General features: G+C 44.8%; 1 protein-coding gene across 11 annotated transcripts in view; it reads left to right on the top strand.

The window, feature by feature from the left end:
• The first annotated feature begins 2,294 nt into the window (after window positions 1-2,294).
• Window positions 2,295-24,286, top strand: part of JADE1 (jade family PHD finger 1) — a 48,671-nt gene continuing 26,679 nt past the window's right edge. Inside the window, exons 1-2 of one of the 11 annotated variants that reach the window (XM_055797838.1) lie at window positions 2,295-2,448; window positions 14,766-14,843. In XM_055797838.1, the coding sequence (XP_055653813.1) occupies window positions 2,388-2,448; window positions 14,766-14,843 (139 nt within the window). In that variant the 5' untranslated portion in view covers window positions 2,295-2,387. The other 10 variants (XM_055797844.1, XM_055797841.1, XM_055797842.1 and 7 more) reach the window with 10 other exon arrangements.

Genomic DNA, 24,286 nt, shown 5'->3' on the forward strand with positions numbered 1-24,286 from the left:
ATGCGAAACCCCTTTGAAAGATTAAGTCCAAGCTAAAGTCTTGACAGTGCTAGTTTGGGTCCGTACTGTGTTCTTCCCCTCAAGTTTCTAATTTTCAAAATAAAGAAAGGAGAAAACTGAAGTGGCAGTTCCTAAAAACTGGAGCCAAAAGAGAAGAAGAGTTTCAAGTTCTGAGTGATACTTGGGCTAAGTTTAACAATGGGGAGAAACTCAATTTCATTAGCTCCACCTTCATGTGCAGAGACTGCAAGAATTAGTGGAAATGATTCCAAGTCTAAAAGGAGTACTATAGTACTATCAGAGTAAAGAAAAGGGGGGGGGGGAGGGGGAGAAAGAAGTAAAAATACTGTATCAGACACTGCTGCAGCAACAGATTGCCATGAAAGGCTGGGAAAAAAGTGCTGAAAAGCCACATATCCTTTCCTTGGCTTTGTGCAGATGCTCAGAAATAGCAGTAATAAGGGAGACATTAAGAACCTATATAAATGATCAAAAAATTGCAATAAAATTTAATATATGAGCAACTATACCTGATGAAACAACTTGGAGAAGGGGCCAGAGGTTCTGTCTGTTAGCACAAAGCCTAACTCCAAGCCTCATACATATTCTCTGAGTACTCCTGGAATCAGTGTTTATACTAATATAAAGATGACTGAGCAGGACAGAGTGTAGTGACATTATTTATTGTAAGAAAATGCCTGATTTGCTAGGGGGGTACATAGCTGTTAAGAGATGAAGGCTGAAATTCTGGCCCCACTGATGTCCATTGCAAAACCTCTACGAACTCTACCTCCAGCAGAATTTTACCCATCACCTTGAAATTTAGCCAGTGGAGGTGGCAGAACACTACTGTGAGGCTGTCCCTCACCGTTTTGGTTCCAAATCTTTAGAGTCAGACCGCGGTCAGGTGTTTAATGCAGGATTAAGTTTCCTTTCCTTGCCCTGCGTGACTTGCTTTTACCATCCTCCTCTGTTCCACTGCAGGCAGCCTGGCTGCTTTGGCAAGTTGAGCTGGGCAGTGAGTTCCTAGAGAAGCCAGCGAGGATCACTCCTACAGCCCATCACACGATGTTCATTGCTGCTGTTCTCAGGCAGGAGTCGTAATGGTGTCTTAAGCGGCTAAAGCTGATTCTGCAGTGAACAGCTCATTGCTTTAGTCAGCTCATATGCAGATCCTTTTCCTTAGCATTGTTTCGTATTAACGATGCCAGTGGCTTACTTGGGTGTGCTCATCTATGTTATTCCCGGTTTGAGCCTGGTTGTATTAGTATACAACTTTATACCTGTAGCATTGAAGTAACACAGGATGTAACATTTTCTTTATGTTTTCCAATAATTTCAAAAATTCTTCTTCCAACTACTAGCCCTTCAATTTTTCAGTATTCCTTTTAGAACGCATAAGTACGCTATTGCAAAACAGTCTCGGCGATACACTGCACGCAGAGGCGTAACAGCAGCTTTGTTTCTGTTGTGCTACCTTCCTCATAAAGACTGAACTAGCTGCTGCTACAGTGCAGAGGGCTCACATTTGGTGAATTTTCTGCAGTAATTGAGACAGCATTTTTAGTCGCTACTTTCTAAAACACAGCCCACCATTCTGCAAACATTCATGTTCTGTTCTTACACGTAGGCCTTGCATGGCTTCCAAGAGAAATGTTTCCTAAAACACAAGATGTAACTTAAACTTGGCTGTATATGCAGAGGAAAGCTAATGGCAGAAAAACAAAAATATTGCCTCAAATCCAAGGGGTTTGAGACAGGAAAGTTTCTATCATCCTCTTTAGAAACTGGAGCATGTTCACATCTAAGATTTTCTCGGAAACCAGTTCTGAATTTTCTTGGGGGAAAAAAAAACCCTAGAAAAGTGGGACAAGCAGTACTTCCTGTGATTCTTCAGCCTTTTACAATGGACAGTATTTAAAAAAAAAAAATTAGAAATCACATTCATCCAGTAGAGGTGCATACCTCCAGTTAGTAAATACCAACTGACAGTAGCTTTTTACTTTTTATGGACTTAAAAGAAGCAGCCCCTGAGCTTCAAAGAGACCTACAGACCACTGAGTGAAAACACTCTGACCTAGTCTGCTGCGGGGTTCATACCATAGCCCCGCAGCGGGCACATGCCGTTCAGATAATTCAGATCAACAGTGCCTCCAGTCGCTGACTCCTTTGGCAGTATCGAGAATCAGTGCATGGGCTAGGTTCCTGGAAGCTCAGGGGTAAGGGTGTATAAATGTAATTCTGGTGATAAGTGGACTATTTATCAGATAATATAATCCGGTGCATCACACAGATGGGTCGCAGGTGCCCGATGGCTGCACCATGAGTGGCAAAAAGCTACGGCCTGGATCCTGGGAAGATGAACGGCATCAGTGGAGCTACTTCTGATGAGACTTTTATTTGCGCGAAGCTGCTCCATTCGGTACCTTCGCAGGTCTGAATGCCGAGGTAGAGTGCGGGAGAATGTAGAGAATGCATATGTTTTTCTTGTTTTCGTGTAAATGAAAACAAGGAGAATCAAACTCTTAGGCTTTAAAATCTGAAGATGCTTCAGGCTTTTCTATGACTAAACCCACCACTTATTTCCACAGTCCAAAAAAATATCTTGAAGGGAAGGAAAGGTTATTTTTGTTGTAACGTACAACTTTCAGGACGTGTAGCGATGTAAGTACTTTTTCATTACCAGGTAGGTAGGTGGGTGAGATGGCAGGATAAATGACTCCGTTTGCATGGATGAGTAACAACCCAATTCTTCTGTTGAATTAAGGTGTGATTCTTTGGCAGACTAATATTGCTGTGGAGGCTGCATTAATTTGTATTTGCATACCATGGGGATTACTTTCCACAGATCGCCTTAATTCCGTCTCTGAGATTATGTTGAATCTTCTCTGTGGTGTATATTACCTCATACTGTATTTGCTCGAGAATTCTGCTCTAAAGGGGGAGTTCTCCCGCAGTCGGGGAGCACAGGTGCACAGCGGGAGGTAAAGCGATTGACGCGGGAAAGAAAGAAATCCGCATTCAAACGTACTTTTTTTCTTTCGATAATGGCAAGTTTAGCATGTAATTTGGTGCCCATTTAAGATAATTTCGTTTCCTGCTAGAAAGATGTGAATAGAACCGCAGTTACGTGATAGCTTTTTCCAGGTTTTTTTTTTTTTTTTTTTTGTTTTTTTGGGGGTTTTTTTTGAGAAGTATGGGACTTGGGGAGCTGGAGGGATAACGCTGGGGGCTGAGAACAGGGCGCCCGCAGTGTTATTCTTGCCCTCGCAATTACGCGCTGTGTTGCGGCCGCTGCGTTTAACTCCTACGTGCCTCAGTTTCTCCGCCTGAAGCGCAGCGAGGTGCGAGCCACGCGTTGGGAGCCTGTGCAGCGTGGTTGTGAAATCGGTTGGCATTTTTTGGGGGGGAGCGGGTCGTTGCGGGGTAACGCCAGCAGTGCCACCGGCGGGATCCGCGTTCCCAGCCGCCGCAACGCCGCCCTCCGGTCTCCACGGCCGAGCCCGCTGGGATACGGGCGGGGAAGGCGGCAGGAGCCGGGCGGCCGCGCACCCCCCGGGCTCCGGCCCGGTGGGTGCAGCGGGGAGCTCGGAGCTCCCCGGGAGGCCGCCGCCGGGGGAGAGGGCGGCGAGACACGGCCCCAGCCGCCAGGAGTTAACGGCGGCTCCCCGGGGGCCGCCGCCGCCTCCCCACCCCGGCGCTGCATTATTATTACTATCCCCCCCCGCCTTCCTTCGCCTTCCAGTTTTGGCAGGGGATTAAAGTAGCTCCCCCCTGTGGCAGCAGTGACCCAGAAACGAGTTTGATTCACGGAGTCCTTCCTCCATAACAAGTACAAACGTCAGTCAGAGGGAGTCTCTGTGTGTGAGTGAGTGAGCGAGCGAGCGAGCGCGGGTGCCGGGGTGTGTGTGTGGCGCAGGAGCCGCTCTCCGCGCCCGCTCCCCGGCGCCGCGCCGAACTCATGAGGCGGCCCCGAGCCCTCCGCGCAGGGGGAGCCCGGCCGCGCCGCCCGCCCTCGCCGCCGCCTCGCCGCCGCCGCCAGCAGGTAACCGTGGCCCGCCGCCGCCCCGCCGCCGCCGCAGCGCCAGCCGGGGGAGCCGCCAGCACAGCCATATTTGATGGGTTTTTTGTCGCTCCGGAGGCGGCGAGAGAGCAGTTTCGTGCCGAAGGTCGCTGCCTAGTGGAAATAAGATAGTACGTCATTAACATGGCGCCAAGAGCCGTGCGGCTCGGTACGGGGCGAGGGGAGGCGGCCGAGTTGCGGCTCCGCTATCCCGCAAGCAACTTGTGCCGGGCTGAGGCGGGCGGGAGGGACGGGGCGGTGGGAGGAGGGAGGGGAGGCTGTGCCGCCGCCCGGCGCGGCGGGGCCGGTGCCGGCGGCGGCCGGCGGCTTTTTGTTCCGCTGCGGGGCTCCCGGCGCGGCAAGTAAAGGACGGCGGCAGCTCTCCAGGTGCAGCGGCCGAGGGAGCCGCCGGCGCGCCGTGCTGCCGGCCCCGCGCCTCGGGCAGCGCCGGTGGGGGGTGGGGGTGGGCAGCGCCGGGCATCCCCCTCCGCTCCGCGGCAAGTGGGAAGCGTTGGAGCAACTTGGTAGACAGATGGCAATGGCAGAGTGCAGGTCCTGCTCGGGTACGGGCGTGTTGGAAGGGGGCGGGGGGGGGGAGCCATGGCCGGTGTCTGTCACCGTGTCACCCACATGTCCGCGAGACCCGTCGCCTCTCGCCGGGGGCGGGGAGCGGGTGCGTGGGGGAGGAGGTGTTTGTGTGCAGAAGCAGCTTTGTAGTTACATTGACCCCCCCCACCCCCAGTCGCACTTGGCTTTCGCTTGTCGGACAAAAAATGCTTGGAAAGCATAAAACCTGCTCATCGGTGAAATTAAGCAGAAGTTGCCTTTCGGAGCGGGAGAGCCGCAGCCGGTTAGTCTGCACTGGACGGGCGCAGGAGGGTGTGCTGGGGCGGGGGGCACCGGGGGGGTTCCGCTGGAGGTGGAGAGCGCCGGGCTGTCACGGGCGCTGCGATCTCCCCCGGCCTCATCCCGCCCGCCCCGGGGAGAGCGCACGGTGGCTCCGGCTGGAGAGCAACTTGCGGGAGCCCTGGAGCGCACGTGTTTGAGAGCGTGTGTGCGGGGGGAGGCGTGCGGAGCTGCCCGGGCCCGCCGCGGGGGGGGCGGCATCGCTGCCGCTGGGCAGCGGCCGGCAGGTGCACGGCGGCTCCGCAGCGCCCGGACCGGGGAGCTGAAGTGCGGGAGCGGGGCGCTGGCAGGAGCGGACACCGGGGCTGGAGGTGGGGGGGCGCGGTGCAAACTTGGGCAAGGCGAGGCGGTGGAGCGGGACCCCCCCTTCCCCCCCCCCCGGTGTGTGTGGTGTGTCGGCGCTCTGCCGGCCTCCCGGGGCGGCTGTGGCGCGCCGGGGGGAATCGGTGCGGCCGTGCCGGAGTTTGTTGACGAGGGAACGGAACGTCACCGGCGGTGTCGAAACGCGAGCGTAACGTAGCAGAACAACAAGCGCGGGGGAGCGGCGGCAAACGCCTGAAGTTGCTTGGGCGCCAGTCAGGGTAGCTGCGCGATTTCGCTCTTCCCCCGGGGCCTGGCAGGCGAGATGGGTCTGGGCTGCGGTGCGCCGGGGAACGGCGGCGTTCCCGTGTAACGGTCCGGCCCCGGCCTCCCGCGGGAGGCGAGAGCGGCTCCGGCGATTATTCCACTTGCTGAAATTAGACAAAGCCGCCCCGATGCTGCTGCCACCCTGCCCGTCCCCGGGCTCGGGTAGCCGCCTGCTCGGAGGATGATTTCTTTTTTATTTTTTTTTTTCCCTTTTGCTTTTCCCTTCCCGTTCGCGCCCGCCAGTTCATTAACGCTAGGCGGTGGGGGTGTGCATTATTTTGGGGAGGGTGGAGGCAAAGGGTGTTTGTTTGTTTGCACCGCCTGCTGGTTGGTTTCCTGTGACAAGAGGTGATACACAGTTTCCAGAACTGTCTGGGAGTGGGAGGAGAGACAGACACAGAAAAAGAGCTCAAGTCTCCTCCGTGCTGCTGCTGCTCGATCCGCCAAACCGCCGTCCCGTCCCCACCCCGCCATCGCAGCGAGGGCATGGGGGCGGGTGGGGAAGGTGCTTTTGGCCGTTTTCGGCAGTGACGGGGGCTTGCGGGAGAGGCAGCGGGGCCGGGGGCACCAAGTTTGATTTGCAGCCGGGGCCGAGCGGATTGGTGCGGCCGGCGGCGGGGAGGAGCGGGAGCGGGAGCCGGGAGGAGGAGGCGGAGGCGGGGGGGCGGCGAGCCGGGCCGTTTCAAATGGAAACCGGCGGCCGTGCCGCTGCCCGGGAAGGTGCCACCCCCGCCCGCCGGGGCGGTGCAGCCCGGCGGGGAGGCGGCTCCGTCTCCTCTCCCCCCCGCTGGCCGTGTCTCGGCGGCTCTGGAGCCGGCATTAACGCGGCGTGGGCATTAACGGCCGGCGGGCGGGCGTGGGCAGCCGCTGCCCGCCCGGGCCGGGCGCTGAGGTGGGGTCGCTGCGGGAGGAGGAGGAGGAGGAGAAGAGCCGCCCCGAGCGACAGCCGGCCGGCCTGGAGCCGGCGAGCGGGGGGGGCGTGAGGCGCCGCTTTTGAATTCTCTTCAGGCGGCGGCTCCCGGCCCGTGGCGCGGCGGCCCGGCGCTGGCGGCCGTTGGCGCGGCGGGAGGCGGCCGCCCGCTCGGGTCGGCTGAGGCGCTGCTCACCTGCCAGGCGGCTCCACACGGCCGCGCACGCCGGCGCCCTGCTCCTCGGTCTCTGCCCTTCGGCTGACGGCTTTATTCGGAGAAAGTTATGAGATTGGCCCGCCGGTGAAGTCCGTGGGATCCGGAGACCTGTCAGGCGTTGAGGAAGAGCTGGCCGTGCGTGACATACAAGCGGCTGGTTAGTGTGCCTGCACGCAAGCGTTAAAAATAGATTCTGCTCCTCGGGTGGCTGTTAGGTGGCACTGGAAATCACGATAGCATTTAGCAACACTTTGTAGTTGACATTTTAACGCGAAAGCAGAAAGGTGTTTTTATGCTAGCCCTGCTTTTTCCTTTTAGAGAGAGATTTAGGTGTTACTTGGAGTAACTTCTTTTTTAAGCAGGCGCTGTCTTTTAAGTAAGTCAAAAGCTGCCCACACTTGCAGACCTAAAACCTTCATAAAAGTTATGCCAAAATATGCTTGTTATGATTCTATTTCTAGAGGTTTCTCACACTCGGTGGAATATTGTTCAAACAGCAAGGGTTGTATGCTTTAGTGGCAGGATTTTCCCTTTGGCTTCGGATACCACTCACTCCCTGCTTTTGAGCTATGTTTAATACATATGTTTAAAATAAAATAATAATAATAAATTTCCCTTTCCCCTCACAGCTGCAGATTTCCCTTCCAGCTTCTCTGGTTTCATTCCCAGTTCACAGAATATAGTTAAAAAAACCCACCCCAACTTCCAGTCTTTCCTCAAATGCTTTCTCCATGTGGTTAGTACTGCTGCTTCGTGCTCTTGTTTTCAGCTGGAGCTGACCAAGCTGACAGCTTTCTCTGGGTGGAAGACATGAACTGCAATGAGTGCAGGGTGGGTTGAACTAATTCATGGGGCCCAATTTATCATTGCTCCAGATTTGGGCGGTCAGTTTCACCAGCACAGTTTGAGAAGAATTTGCTGCCACTGCCCATATTATAAGGTAACAATGAGCTGACTTGCACAGGTGCATAAATGAGCATGTGGATTATGTCTAAATCGTGTTTCTGCCTTTCCTTGTGAAATTTTGAATAGCTGTGCTGAAGTCAGTAGAAATATTCCTTGTGGAGAACACTCTTGGCCTTGGAACGCACTTCTGTGTTTCCTGAGGCTTGGGGGGATTGTTTCTCCAAATTTAAGTTCTGTGGCTTTTTTGTACTGTGGACTGTGCTACGTGATACTGTAGTATTTCATTTAAGAACTCTTGTTGTATCTTTGTGACTATAAAACATTGCTACCAAAGCTTTCATAGGTAGTAAAGAGGAATTAGAAAGTTTTAGTGTAACTTATTTCTGATGTAGGTGGTTTCTGTGGTGTGGGGTTTTTTTTGGTTTTTTTTTTTTTTTTTTTTGTGTCTGGGCATATAGAAGGAAAAAATGAGGGTTTTTTTTCTTGCTATGTCAGGTGTGGGTCGGTGAAGACTGGGATGGTGCCATAAACAAGCTATCTAAAAAGAGTACAGTAGTAGGAGCCGAATGTCTCAAATGTCTTAATCTACTATGCACTTTGTTAAGACTGCGTCACACTTCCTTTTGTACAATAAGTGTTTTGAAGCAATTTCTTGTGTGCTAGAGATAATTAGGTCTTAGTTTCATTGCAGTTAGTGGGTTACTTTGAGGAAAAGCCAGTTTTTCAGTTTGTCTTCAGGGTATACATCTGTCATAATTCTGCTTTCTTCCCATTCTGCCTCTGCAGCTGTTTGGTGCAGTTTATTATAGTGACACCCGTTAACACGGTTACAGTTAATTGTCTGTCAGTGTTTGAATTACACACTCTTTTTACCCAGAGGTTTATACAGACCTTAAAAATACACTGGTAGGAATTGTGCTTTGTAAAACCTTTGACCTGAGGATGTAGATTTTTTTCATGTAAAATTATTTTAAAAAATCTGGTTCTATTTAGCTATTTGCATAACAAAGACTGACACACTTTACATCTTTCCCTTTGATCATCTCTCTACTTGGGGTCAAACTGAGTGGAAAAAGTATATGGTGTTCTTAACTGCACAGTAGTAGCATTCAAAGTTCTGTGGTGTGTTGCACATGGGGTGTATGTGCGTGCACGTTGCCATGCCAGTTTTATGGGGTAATGTCTGGATTTCTTTTCTGAGGAAGCTAGGAAAAAGAGTTGGGTGGTTTTTTTGACTCTTACCTGTTGTAACTCCTGGGATTTCAGTGTGGGAGGTGGGGAAAAAGGAAAGATCTTGGCATTGTTGTCCAGTGTGTGTTGCAGGGCTAAGAACAGAGGAGCATGATAATGTATACTGGTACAAGTGGTGAAGTTGTGTCATGTTGCTGATTCTAGCCCATGCACTGTATCTGCCAGCAGGTACTGGGACGTAGGGAGAAATGTCTGTATTCTTAACTGTATCTAGTTATTTGTGTAGAGTTAGATGTTTCTTGCTCACCTCCACAAGGATGCGTTATCTTGTGGCCTGACATTGAGTATATTGGATTGTCATCTAGTAATTTCATTTGCATAACATTTCACAAGTATTTTGAAAAAGGCTTAATGCTTTTTCCAAAATATAGTAACCAGAAGAAATGTTTCAGGTGTTGTAACCTAGCCTTTAAAAACAATTTAAGTAATTGTACCATGGTAAATCTAGAATTACATTTCTGTGTTTGAAATGTGCACCTAATCAATGAATAAACCCCCAGAGCTTAGCTTTCAGAGCTAGCATAGTGAAAAAGTACGGAAAAATGACTGGTGCTGTGTCTCTGTAAAAAAATGCAGTGCAGCAGAGTGTGTTGCAGGCTGTGCCAGCCTCACCGGTACAGGCTTGGTATGGCTATCTCATCTGAGGGGGCTTGGTGGCTAAAAAGTCACGCCCTCTGCCCCATCTATGCCATTTATTGTGTGGTGTGATTGCATGAAGTGCTCTTAGACACATTGTCAGCCCTTGGAAGTGGGGTAACGTTGCCGGCAGTCATGGCTGTTTGTAAAACTGTGTTTGGTTGAAGGTTGGCATTTGCTGCAAAAGAAAAGGGTAAATGTGTTACAGTAGAGTCCTCGGGAGAAATACCGATCAGCACGTTGTGGGTTGGTCTGTCTGCTTTCTGAAAGGATGGTTTTAATATGAAGAAAGAATCATCTCTCAAGGAAATGAAACTGAAACAATGTTCAAATGTTGCTTGGGTTATTAGGAATTTGCACCAGTCACTGGAAACTCAGGGAATGTTTGGCTTGGTGATGCAGCAGCCTTGTTATGTTAGGGCTGCTGGACTCAATTGTAGCTTTTCAAGCGCTGGGCTTACTCTGCAGGAGAACAGTATACGGGCAAATGCCCCTTGGGGGCTGGTGTAAGAAGTTGGGAAAAACAGTAGAAGTGTTTATGATAGAAGATACAGGTTCAAGGGCAATGCTTGGTTGGCTGCTTCCTTGCTTCAGAGGAGCATTCATTTTGCAAGGGGGGTTGGGAAGTTATCCTGTGGCATGTGTGGGTGCAGTGAATGTTTTGTGGGAACTTCTGGACTACACAGCAATTACGTGGTTGCATACAGTTGTTGGGAATTGAGGTCAGTAACCTGGGTGGTCTCTTCTTGTCCTGCAAGTGTTGCAGGCTGAGTGTATAGTTTTTACTTATTGTTGGTATGAGTCTCAAAGCTTGGCTTAAATGTTTCACCGTTCTTACGGTTACATGTGATTTCTCTTTGCTTACAGGCATAATGATCACAGCTAGTTTGTACCATGCAGCTAGCTGTGGTACAGTCAAATCTTGATGAACCTGCCTTTGCTTCTGACCCATTGGAACTAACAGACCTGCTTCTGTTACAGAGTATGTTTTAATGAGATCAGAGTTGGATCAGATGCATTGTGTATGCACCTGAGTATATTAAATGTATGTCAAAATAAAGTCAAGTGAAAAATACCAACATTTTCATGACTCTGAAGACCGAGAATTTCAGAGAAAAGTAATATTGCTGGCACTCAAGTCTCAGATTAGGAAAGAGATTGAGATGAGATAAGGAATTTAACTGAAAAGTGTGATAGTTTTTCCATTCTGCCTTTTTCAGTATAAAAATACCTCCTTAGTTTTAGTTCAGGATGTCCCATGAAGAATCAATTACTGTAGTTTGGGTTATTTATTCTTTTTTTCCTCCTTCAGTTTTGAGGATTAAAAAAGCATTCCTTGAATTCACATTATTCTCTGAATATGCTAGGAAAATTTGTATGTGTGTGTTGAACAGGGAAAGCCTGCACCTTCAATCCATACCTCACCATCACTATCCATAATCTGTGTTTATTTTTAATGCAGTTGTTGTGTGACTTTGAGGTCCCCATCGCCTGATAGAAACTGATCGTCTTTGAGGCAGAGGCACTGTGATACCCTGAAGAGCAGCAGCATTTCAGTCTGTGTGGTTATAGTTCTTATTAGCTGTTCTAGTGTTACCTCTAGAATGTGTGTTCTGAACCGTGGATGTGAACATCTGGTGGGAACAGTTAAAATTATTTTAAAGGCAGAATATATCTGTTTTATTTTTTCTAATAACAAAAAATCTGCGGGGTTAATCTTAGGAGGTTTGAGACTTGCCCTAAGTAGCCAAATGCTGCTTTTCCATCTGTGATTCAGCTCTCTGTAAACTCAGGTTAGGTTCAAAGATGGGCAAATGAGAACTGTTGATTTTAACTTTTTTTTTTTTCTCTTTTTTTTTTTTCTTCTTGCCTTCCATTTCTCCTTCAGTCTCCTTTTCCTCACATGCATCTATAAAGGCATCTCACAGAAGCTTCTTCAAATGGAGTGTTTCTTTTAACGTTACTGCCCTGGTTTCAGCTGTGAGAGAGTAAATTTTCTTTTCAGTAGCTGGTACAATGCTGTATTTTGGTTTTAGTATGAGAATAATGTTGATAACACACTGGTGGTTTTGGTTGTTGCTGGGTAATGTTTATATTAAGTCAAGGACTTTTTCAGTTTCTCAGGCCCTGCCAGCGAAAAGGCTGGAGGGGCACAAGAAGTTGGGAGGCGACACAGCCAGGACAGCTGACCCGAACTGGCCAAAGGGATGGGATGTTCCATACCATGGAACGTCACACTCAGTATATAAACTGGGGAGGATGGCCAGGACCAGCTGATCACTTCTGGGCGACTGGCTGGGCATCCGTCAGTGGGTGGTGAGCAAAAGTTGTACTGCGCATTGCTTGCTTGTGTGTTTTTTTCCTTTTGGATATTATTCCTCTCCCTCTCTTTCCCCCCTTTTCATTACAATTGATGATGATGTTATTTTATTTCAATTCAATTAATAAATTGTTCTTATCTCAACCCATGAGTTTCACCTTTCCACCAGTTCTCTTCCCCATCCCACCAGGGGAGGCAGGGGAGTGAGTGAGTGGCTGCGTGGTACTTAGTTGCTGGCTGGGTTAAACCATGACAGTTACTTGGGAGAACACAGGCTTTCAAGGTGTCCAACTTCAGAAACCTGACTAGAGTGGAAAAGGAAATTAGCTGCCTCATCTAATACTCTGTAGTCCAGGGAAGTGGCTTCTGTTCTGGCTTCTCTTATTTTCTGAAGAACTGCGGAGAGTGCTTGGATTGGGAGGTGTGAATACCACTCTCATTTAAAAATAACGTTTAGTTTGTTCTTGCAAAGACACATGGTAGGAAGGAGGAGCTTCTGGGTCTTTCCTTATTTTGTAAATTTGCAGAAACTATGGCTAGGAGAAGATGAACTCAAAATACACTTAGCCAAAAAGATGTGGGTGAGCAGAATTTTGAATTTTCTTGCTCATTGCAAGGTCATGAGTGTGTCTCAGTGTATATACACTATGTTATTTTGCTTTACAGTGCATAGTGCTTTCCAGACCATGTGGGAATCAACCAAGAAGTGAGGGTTTTGACAAGGAATGTAGAAGTTACATTTCTGAGAGAACTTAATTTTTCTTGCATCTTCTTTATTTTGTTTATGGGAGATTTTTTCATTCTAAGTGAATATGTTCTTTTACATTGCTTTTGTTAGTATTTCTTCCAATTACAGGAAAACTATGTGAACGACTAGAAAAAGTACCATACATATTAGATGCTTATCCCCTTGGTTTTGGCCTTCATAGCAGCTAATTGATTTTTCAGTTCTGTCTTAGCTTGTTTTGGATCTGAATGTTGGCTTTCTTTCTATGTAAGTGACTGTATCAGAACCTGGCTCTGGATCTACTGCATTTATACCAGATCTCTGTTGAGATGATTGTGATGATCCAGGCTGGTTTGTGTGTTTATTCATTGGCAGCATTTCTGTCTGCCATACACTCAAAGTTCTGGTCTGCTTCGAAGCAGTTTTTCTGGAGAGAATTCTTCTAGCATGGAAAGAGGTTGTCATTTATGATTATTTATTCGCTGGCATCAGACACTGTATGTGAACATTTACTCTATGAAACTGTGATAAAAGGTCTTGGTGAAGTGAACGGTTCAGTTTCTTTCTACCTTCAGTGAGCAAAAGTTGCAGCTTAAAACTGTTAGGTGTTTTCAAAGACAGTGGTATTAAATCCCCCTCTGGAAAGTCACTCTGTGGGAGGGAGGCTTCCCTGACCTCTGTCTGCATGTGTAACCTGGAAAAGGAGACAATCTTGCAGTGCTCAGGCTCTTACAACTATATTGTCATTGGAAGCATAAAATCGAGCGTCGGGTTCGGTCACTTGTGATTTGCTAGTGATGATAAAATGAAGTTCCTCAAAAAAATGCTTATTTCTTTTTATATGAACCACATATGGAAGAGAAGGTATTCTAGTGTGGTTTTTTTTTTGGGGGGGGGGAAGTAGTATCAAGCTTTCATTAGGCTTTTTGGGTTTCCTTGGTTTGCGAATTAGTCTTATAAAAGTTGAAAGCATTATTAAGTTTACTACAATGAGACATGTTCTCAGTGAACAAAGTTGAAGTGGTTAACTGTATGCTGCAGAGTGTTGTTGAAGGGTTTTTAGGAAATCCCAACTCAGGTCAAAATGAGGAGATGAGATTTTCTGCACCTAACTAGAAGCAAAAAAGTATTTGTTGTCTGATTTCCAAATCTTCCCCCTAGAGGTATGTATGAGGGCTTTGCTGCTAGCAGAACACCCAGACCTTGTTGATATCGCAATTGATATGTAGTAAGCAAAGACTCAGGGGATCTGATGTGCATCTAGAGTCCTTGTCAGTTTAACTTACAGTGGATATGCCTTTCTGCGCTTGTCTTGTCATGTTTTTTCTACTCTTCAGTTTACACTTTTTAATAGCTTTTTACATGTGAATGCTGACAAGCTATTTACAGCTTCCTTAAATTTTCTGAATCTGGTTTCATTCCACAGAGAATACATGCAAAAATACCAATACCCTGTGAATAGCAGTTAGAAAGGTGTGGAACTTTTTGCCTTTACATCATTGATTCATGTGCAGTTGAACTCAATATTAGTAGAAGTCTGGCAGTTTGGAGGAGCTTCTGTGTAATCTTTGGTGGTCTGATGCCTGAAAAACAGTTAGTGTTAGGTATGGCGCTGGAAATGTGCCTGCAGGAGGAAGTAGCTCTTTTACTTTAGAGCGTGGTGCCTTCCAGGGCAGAGATGATGTGTGTTTAGTTAATCTGGGAAAACTTGGCTTGCTATGCTGATGTTTCTTTATATATATATGTGTGTGTGTGTTTAAATGGATTTTAATCTTTGATTTTTAAATCTGGCACTTTAAACAGGAATAAAATGGTTCCAAAAACATATTAGCCAAAGTAAATATTTACACAAGCAGTAAAAATGTTATTGTATTGCAAATCTAGTGTCAGAATGGGCAGGGGAAGCTAAGTGTATTGACTGCAGATATTTAGTGATTTTAAGACCTCTGAGAACAAAACACGCTTTTGTTTTGGGGTGAAAGTGTTGGTGGGGTTGTCATTGATACTCTCCAATTTTGTTCATCTGCTCGTATGATGACTGCCTAATTAAACATCCTTGAGATATTCACAGTTCATATTCAGATGCTGTTTAAAGTTGTTTGTTTTCCTTTGTGTGCTGTAAATCCTCGCATGCCATCAGAAACACAACTTGATGACTCTGTATTATTATCTTGGGTTAAGTGCTGTCTCATTGCTTTGCAGGCTGCCTGCTGTTTCCCGTGGAGATCATGAAACGGCGACGGCTTCCTAGCAGCAGTGAGGATTCTGACGACAATGGCAGTAAGTGCTCCTTTGTTGTAGAGTGCAGTAGGTTATGAGTTTGAAAACACGTTTTAATGCAGTGTTTTATGTGACAGGCATTTTGCATATTGGTTGGACTGGTAGACGTGTACTGTAAGGGTCTAGTTTTGAACTCAGTCATCCTGAGCAGATGGACAGTAGATTCAGGGTCCCCCCCACCAGACTGACTGTGCAGTGTTAGGTAATAAGATAAAACAAGAAAAGTTGGTCATCATCTTTAAAATCTTTGCAGGCAGCATAATTTGTCATTACAAGGACAGAACTTGCATGGAGACATCTGCTAACAGCCCACAGCTTAGTACTGAATAGAAGTTTGCATTAGGATTTTAAATTTGCCTCAGTGTTGTCATACTCCTATGCAATGGAGAGGTATATTGCTTCAAATTTAAGCAAAAAAGATTGATGGTGCATAAAAGTTGTTCCTTACTTGGAAGATTATTTTGTTTGAGGAATAACTTTCAAGAATTTGAATTCAGTAAATCAGTTTTTTGGATCTAGAATGTATTTTACTTTCTTTAACTGTTTCTGTACTGACATAAGTAACACTGAGCTCTGTATGGTATATGTATCTCTTGAGTTTGGATTTCAGGGATTGATACTCTTTTTTTCATTTAAGCAGGAATAAAAAAAGGGGCGGGGGGGGGGGGGTGCAAGATAAAATGGCAGTGTGGGAAATGTGCGAAGGTGTTGTATTTGCCCAAACAAGCAAGTTGATTGTACTTGGCAATAGTGCAGCTTAGCCAGTTGTCAGAGAGATTTTCCTGGTTTTAATTTGATCTGTCTGGGTGCACATCTTCAAATCTGAAGTCTTTTGTGAGACTTCAGTCTGAACTGTTAACAGAAAATGATCAGCGAGGTTTTCCAGGTGCTTTTGAAAGCTTTACTCTGAGGACATAGCCCAGTGCTGTGCTGTGGCCCTGCACAGGTGACTGCTTCACCTGCATGAATTTCTTACATGTGCCAGTGCTGCAGGGGAGTCTGTCTGCTCGGCTGTGGCCCAGTCTGCACCTTAAAACAACCACAGGCAAAATATTGCTGAAGTGAAGTAGTGGTAGAAGGACTGGAGGAGATGAGAACTAGCAAACTGATGAGGAGTTAGTCCAAATAAGGATTGAGTAAAATCTGTTAAAGAGGTGTGGGCTTTGGCTGAGTTTTGGAAAGCTACCTGCAGTTGGGGGGTTTTGGAAGAAAAAAATCCGGAATCAAACCTGTTTTTTCTTGGTTAGGAGTTTACTTGGGGTTATAAAAATTGAAGTCTGTATTTCCTCAAAGGTGATGTGTACATCCCCAAAACACAGATGTGTTTTTACTTGTAAAGTAGACAAGTAGCAGCAAATGTGATGTATTTCATTAGAATTTTGCTTTACCCTTTTTTCATTACTTAGTAGCTTTATATAGTAGTGTTTCATTTTGATAAGTGTGTATTTTCACACTCTTAGCAGTTTGGCTTTTGGGTTGTTTTTGTTTGTTGGTTTGTTTGTTTGTTTTACTTTTGGATCCCTTCATATCCCTTGTGTTACCAAATAAAACATGAAGCAGATAATCTTGGAATTGGAAGTTCTGAAATATATACAATTAATTGTTGCCGATTATAATGCTTGCTTATAATGTTATTTGATATATAACTGTCTGGAATAGAGCTGTTTACTTACTGAATTATGTTTTCCAATGTTTTCATCTGTACCATAGATCAAGATCTAAGGAAATGAGTTAGAAAAAGAAAACCAAATCTTTGCCCTTTTATGATCTCTCTGTTTTAAAGTCTAATTAATATGAATAATTGTTGAAAAAATTATGTGGCAAAAGGCAGTGAAATTTTAAAGTATTTTCAAGTATTGCTTGAAATATATACCACTTACCCTTCATTACACTTCCCCACCCCCCACCCCGACTTGATTTTTTCCCCTTGTGAAGTTACAGGGCACATTCAGATACGGATTCCTGCATGTTCATTCTATTACTGTACACACGTTCGGAAAGATCAAGGGTTAATAATCAGAGGCTGAGATAACGTTTAACGTAGGGTCAGCATCTCCAAGGCTTTTTGTCGTTCACAGTTTCCCGAGAACAAGGTGACGCTTGGGCCCTTTCTCTCTGCTTTTGCTGTTACAGGGGATACCAGTAGTTCCTTGCGATTGTGTTTGAATGTCAAGGGTCTCCCCTTACAGGTTTCACCTTCATTTAATCTTTTCTTGTCAGTACTAGAATTACTGATTACTCTTGCTATGTTAGTTTCTGTATTATTACTTTGTCAGTAGTATCTCTGATTCACTGTACTGATACTAGTGTTGGAAGGGAAGCAAATTCTCTTGCCTAAAAAAATACAAAGTAAAAATTTGTGTGAATTTCTGGGCTACATGTTGAAGGCTTGAAGTTTTTCACTAGCTATGCTTCCTTCTCGGAGTTTCCAGAGGCAGAAAACAATTAAATAGGCTATTCTGAACACTTCAAACAGCCGTCTTCTAATTGAAAAGTTGAAAATTTAATCAACACTTAGTTGGAATCCTATTGCCAAACATCTGCTTCCCTTCACTCAGTGGCACCTCTTGACCCTCCAGTGCACTTCTTGCATTCCCATCATGCTGAACTCGATAGTCCTTCAGCTCTGAGCTCAGCACTGCTCTCCCTCATCTCGCAAGGTGAGGATTGGACCTCCAGCTGTTGGGTTTCTTCGGTTCTGTAGTTGAGTTGTCATGCTGTGCCTTAGTAGGCTCTGATCAGGCATCTCAGATTCATGATGAGTGTGACTGGATAAATGCTGGAGTAAGCTGATGATGCTTGGCAGGGGTAGACTTCAACATCTAGTACCATTTTCCAGGTGGCAGTAGTTTGGCACGAAGAAGTATACATTTGATTTTATTGGACTCAGGAATATGGATATTTATAAGGTAGTAATAATGATGCTACTAATAATGGAATTTCTCTTAAAAAAACTAAAAAATGAACATACAAAGATTGCTGTCCATTAGATCACCGAACTGAATCAGTTTCCTTGGTAGTCACAAGGTGATAGAAAAACAAAGCTCGTATCCCAGGCACTGAAAATATGTTATACCAAAGATATAAGCATATCTGTAGTTCTTCAGAGGAAGCAAGAGGTGCTCACCTTTTGTGAGATGAAAAAAGGGAGAACCATTTTCATTTAGGGGTGAAATATGGATCAGAACGTTTAACAACATGGCACAGTCCTAGAGAGTACATACACGTATTTACTGACTTAAGATATTTTAGTGTGGGTGGTTATATATTTTTTGCAGTACTTTAAAACCTTGGAGCTTAAAGACAGAACCCTGACTTTTTCTCATCACTTCTTTTTTGCCCTCTGACTTCATTCTTTCCCAAAACCTTAACTGCAGACTTCAAGCCCGCCAAAATATTGATGTTATGTCCTTCAACCTAACTACTGAAAATCGTTAAGCTGTGTCCCCTTAAAATCAGAGTACTAAACCTTCATTTAGACACGGGGCCAGAATAGCACATTTGAAGCATTGAGCAGGAGGTGTCAGTGGAAGTTGTGCTCAGCAGTTTGGCAGTTAGTCCCTGGATGTCTGAGTGTGTTCTGAGAGATTCATTTTCTGAAATTATAGGTCACTTGTGAACATTTTATCCATGAAATGTAACTGAATAAAAAAAGGCTGCAGGCATAGTTCTGCATTTTGAACTTTTGTCTAAATACTGAGGAATGGTACCAGGTGAGGCTTGGTGAAGACTTTTAAAATTATTGACACCTGAAAGTAATCCTTTTCTTGGTCGTCTGGCAGCTTGTGAGTTTCTGTCCCTGTCCAAATAATGTATTACAGCAGCTATAATAGATGTTAATATTACCCAGGCCCATCATAAAAGCCTCGTGATGTACATGCCGTCTTCTTCAAAACCTGCATTAAGTAAATCAGTAATGTTTACCTCAAACGCAATTATGTCCTTGTCATCTGCATGCCTGATAGTTTTGAAGCAATTTTTGTTACATTGTATTTCCGCTTGCCCCTCCATTGCAAAACCTCCTCTTTATGATTCCAGGTTTTACTCTAACTAAATGTTAGATACTGAAGCCGTTTTATCTTTCCAGCTCAGTGTTTGACTTGACTTTCTAGCCTCATCGGTCTGTAAATCTGCAAAGGTGATTTGTTCTGAATATACCACGTGCTTTGTTTCTTGGTGAGATAAAGTTGTGCGGTGGAGTAGTTTCCCATTTATAGCTTCAGGGCATTCCTTTTGCACAAATTGCTTGGACACGTAGAGAGATCGTGTTTGAGTTGAGATCTGAAGCCCAGACAGTTGTATTACAGGGAGCTTGGGTGAAATCCAGGCCCTCCTTGATGTCAAAGAGAGTTTGGTCGCTGTTTTCCATGAACAAGGAATTCAGAACATGATTTTGTTCACGCTTTACTTGTTCCCACGATGCCTCTTCATTTATTCTCAGAGGGATTATCAATTCATCATACTCCTACATGCAGAGTGTCTGAGAGAAGAACTGAAGATACTTGCAGATGAAAAATACTTCTAAGATTTACAAGGTTTCACATCAGTTCCGAGAAATGAAAGATTTAATACTTACGGATTATGGAATATAGTTCTGTAATTTAGATGGACCCTTATTCTATCACTGCTAAACAAATGTTATTTTAAAGTTAAATGTATTTTGCCAATATCCATTGCTCTGACTGAATGATGGGGATCTTAGTTTTAGAAAGGGCTTTTCATCCCAGTGGATTCCCGTTGTGTTTGAGATGGATCCCAGAGTGCCTTCACAAAGGTTGCCGAGTACATAACCTTAGGTGTATACGTCATTTACCGCAGAATTGCAGCTGCTGCTGGCCTGAAACGTGGCAATTACTTAGCAGTGCACATTACTGAGCAGCGTTTTATGAAAAGGAAGCGAAGGACATTTTTTGATTTTCAGTTGAGCTGGCTGGTTGGTGAGGGACAGTGATTAAACAACAGAATGTAGTGGAGTTACAGTGCTAGAATTTGGGCAAAGCAGCGAGTGTAGCGGTCACTGCTGTGCTGTTGAAAAAGGCTTGTGGCATTTAGAGAGATGACCAGTGGTCAGAGCTAGCTTCTTCCTTGGAGGTTAGGCTCACTGGGGCAGGGTGACTCGATGAAGTTGTTACGCTCTTGAGCACTCTGGAAGAGTGATTTGAAAGACTTACTTGGGCTGATAGGATATCGCATCTGAGGAAGGGACGACATGTAACCATCACCGTCATTTTTGGAGAGGCACATTTTCCTTCCCAAGACTGCTGATACTGAGTACACGTAATTTCACTGAAGTTTTAAGGCCTGACACCATAGGTGATGAGCCTATGAATGCTAGGTTGGGAGGCGCTCAAATTGACTTTGGTAACCTGTATCAGACTTGCGCTAAAACTTTGTATGGAGTTACCGTAAAACGTTGCTACAGCGGGAAGCCTTGGGCTAGGTAGCTGGCGTGGCACTTGGGACTTGTGGTAAAAAAATAAGATGGGGTCTAGGAATTCCTCACAGTTAGAAGCGTGACACGTGCTTATGCATGGTTATGTGTGTGTTCTTTGAGATTATAAAGCTCAAATGTGTGCTGCTGGGAAAAGGGATGCTAGGAGGGAACTTGTATTGAACTGCTGTGGCAGGGTGCAGCAAAGACTGTTCATTATGTGTGTCAGATACTGAGCAATTGTGCAATGTTGTAAAGCACTGCAGAGATCTTATGGATCCATGCATTGTTCAGCAGCTGCAATTGGGTAGTTGTCAAATGACACTAAATTTTAAATAGCATCGGTATTGACGAAAGAAAAGGCTGTTGCTTTTTCTGTTTTCACCTTGAAGGAGATTATTGTATAGTAATACAGTATGAATCAAAGATAAGGAAGATTGATAGGCAAATCCTCCAGCAACAGAAACATGAGAAGGGGAATTTGGCTATGTGAGACCATACCATAGGTTGTGTTTGCATACATGCTGCTTTCTCTGTGATAAGACCTGAAGGCTTCTACCGAGGAAGCTCTTCCTGTACCTAGCATTATGGAAAACTGCCCTTAGAGTAGTCTGCTTCTGTTGTTGTTGTGCTGGAATTTGGGTCTAGGCATGGAGTTCTGTCTAAGTGACATGAAGCCTTACTGTAAAGAGTTGTGGGCCAGGCACTAAATGAGGAGGCTGAGCATCTATGTCTTTTCTTCAGGCTGCAGATCTTTCTGACAGAATGTTGGCAGCAGCACCTAGCTGGTGTCGGAGTGAGCTGAGGAACAGTATAGGCATCTGGAAATGCCAGCGTTAAGCAGAAGTGACAGCCAGACATACAATCATGTCGGGGATGTTTTGCTCTGTTGTGCTGCCTGGTGTTAACGGTGTAGTGGGAGTGTATTTCCCGTGGCAGAAGTGCTTTCAGATGCCCAGTAGATCTGAGGCTTTGAAGTGTTCAGAGGCTGTAGCAGCAGGTAGTTCCCCAGGGACACAGCTGGGTGCCTTGCAGGTGGCTTCACAATGGCCTTGTGTGTGATATGTAATAGCTGAGCCTTTCCTGCTCATGCTGAGTAGTATATTAGTTGGGGGGTAGAATTCCCTGAGGGCTTGAATTCCTTTATTGGACCCGAGGAATTTTCTGTTTTGATGGGCGGCTTTGGAATCAAAACATAGTCTTGACAGATCATTTATTAAATTGATACAGTTAAAATTGATTATGTTTTCCCTTTTTGGGGAAATGTGTTTTTTTTTTTCAAAATGTGGAAAAAGAAGTCACACTCCTTGATTGCTTTCTTTTATTATCAGAAGGTGTGCGTGTTATATACACCCTGTAGTGGTATTATAAACCCACTGTATTTACAGTGTAAGGTGTATATAATAGCCTAGGGGAACAGAAAATTTGCCTACTAGTCTCTTAGAAGTCGCATTTCCAGCACCAGTAGTGTGTTAGAGCTTTGCCTCTCTTGCTGTGAATTACACCTCATTAGTGGTTTGGGATTTCTTTTTGCGTTTTGTCTGTAAATGGATAAATGCAAAGGGAGAACTAAGGTGTAGTAAGAGTATGATCCTCCTCCCGTTGTTCTCTAGTGATGAAAACCTTTTAAAACATACAAACACATGGGCCACCTGAAAGGATCCTAACTAAAAGAATCTGGATGGTCTTGGTCCAGGAGATCCTGGAGTGATAGTGTTAGCTAGGCTGCTCTGTTCATTCTTAACTTGCAGTCATGTAACAGGATAGGCACTTAAGACATCTTTTATCTCTAAGTTCTAGTGATGATAGTGATGCATGTTTTGGATGTGTTTGTTTAGCTTCATGCTTTGGAGTTGCATGTTTTTCACATTCACTGGTACTCACGTGACTTTTGGTAGTACGGGCTCTCTTAACATCTCATTAATTTTGCATCTGCTGTAGAACTCATTTTCCCCATGAGGTACATAATGTTATCATAGAAAAGTTCTACATCTTCCAAATCCCCGTGATTCAGACTTCCCTTATGGTGTGGGTTTTTTTTTTGTTATTTTACCAAAACTGTGTTTGGCTTTGTCTTGATCTTTAGTTGTTTCTCTAGTCTTGGTGATTCTGATCCAGTTTGGCACTAAGGTTAGTATTCAGAAAACTGCTGATGAATATAGTCATTTCGGATACTTAATACAAGAGGATAGATAATTTTGATGAAGAGTGTCTGGAATCTTTCTCAAATAACTCTATTAGGTTCATGTGCTTTTATAATACAGAAGAGCTGTTTTGAATACTGTGTTTGTTTTGACCGCAGTAGATTGTTTCCTCTGTATAATCCAGGAATGGTTCTCGCTTCATGTATTTAGACGTAAAAATCAGATCATTAATCACTGAAATAGCTGTAATTGCCTGTGAACTTCTTCTTTCAGTGAGGTCCCTTTTCTGGATTAGGTATGAAAATATGGAAAGGACGCTTGAAAGACGAATAACATCCTTCATTTTCCTCCTGTGCTTTTATTGGTATACTTAGAGTGGGTGGATTGCTTATTAATGAAAGCAGCTTTGGGCGATTCAGTGACCCGGTCTTGGCACTGTTGAAGACAGTGATATTTTGCCGTTAACTTTAATGGAAGCGGAGTTGGAACTCTTACTTGAGATTTCAAAAGTAGTTAAATTTAATACTGTTACGGGCTGGATATTTTACTATCATTTGGCTGGCTCCTTCAATTTCTTGCACTTCTGTGTCTTAAGTGGCAGTGGTGGTTTGAATCTGTGAATGTATGCCTTATACTTGGGTTTTGTTTATTCAGTGAGTAAATGTTTTCCCTATTGAAGTGAAGCCCTTGCCAAAGGTCATCTGTTAGCTGCAGTTACAGATCTTAGTGGGTAGTAAAATCTCACTCCCATGAGAAATTCTTCCACCCTTTTCTCTAGTATTATGCACAGTCAGTTTACACTGCTTAGAAAAATACAAGTCTTTTCAGTAACTTACTAAAAACATTGCCTGTTTTCAGTGTGCATTCACCAATTTTATGTGCAAGGAAACAGCTATTACGGAACTATGTAAGAAACTATTTTGTCCCTTGTTCAGTGTAGGAAGCTCGTTGGCATGGGAAAAATACTCATTATAACATATCCTGAGGAAGGCTGGCTGTGTTTAGGTTGTCCCTTATGCATGGAAATTTTACAGAGTATGTTTTTGTATAACACTTAAAAAAAGTAACTTAAAATGAAGATTCTATAGTTTTGGTGCCAAGAGTTGACCTTCCATGTTGGGGAATAGTTAGTTAATCCAGTGGCCTAACCCTTGTGTACATGGTCTGTGTCTAAAATAGAAGTACACATTTAAGACAGTGTTTTGATGTATAGCATCTGCAGGTTACACAGTAAAGAAATGGAGATGGAAGGTAGGGTAGGAAGTTTTTTATTCCCCACCTTCATAGAGTCTCTGTGACAAGAGAGAGACCTTGAAATCCACCTTTTAATACCTACACTGAAAAAAAAAAAAAAGGGGGAAAAAAAAAAAGCCCATATGCTTGCTTTCTTGTCTTTAGTTTGTGATAAGCTGCCATCAGAGCTGAATTAAAGCACATGAGTAAAGATCCAGAAGTACATCATATTGCTACTGCTCTAATTTTGCAGATGCATGCGTTACTTGGGAACAACTGTATTAAAGCCTCCAGACTCACAGCTCTTCTCCCAGAGAAACTTCAGAGCCGAACACCACTTTGCCAATACAGCTGGTTGTTCTTAATTCCTTATCGTATATCCTCATATATGCAGGCTGTCTCCCCCAGGTCCAACAGCGTACAAAATGCTCAGCTCCACAAATGAATTAGAAATTTTCAAGTGTCTGACTTGCTGGTGCGGTGGTCTGACTAGCTGAATACCTCAGTGGCAGATAGTTGGTCAGATGTTAATGTCTTGCTGGTGGAAAATACCAGAACCCATGAGAACTGAATACTAAACTGTGTGGGTATATATGTGGTCTGTATCTTCTAGTGAGGCTGTTGATTTTAAAGAA

The sequence above is a fragment of the Falco peregrinus genome, chromosome 2 (genome assembly GCF_023634155.1).
Source record: "Falco peregrinus isolate bFalPer1 chromosome 2, bFalPer1.pri, whole genome shotgun sequence".
Lineage (NCBI taxonomy): Eukaryota > Metazoa > Chordata > Aves > Falconiformes > Falconidae > Falco > Falco peregrinus.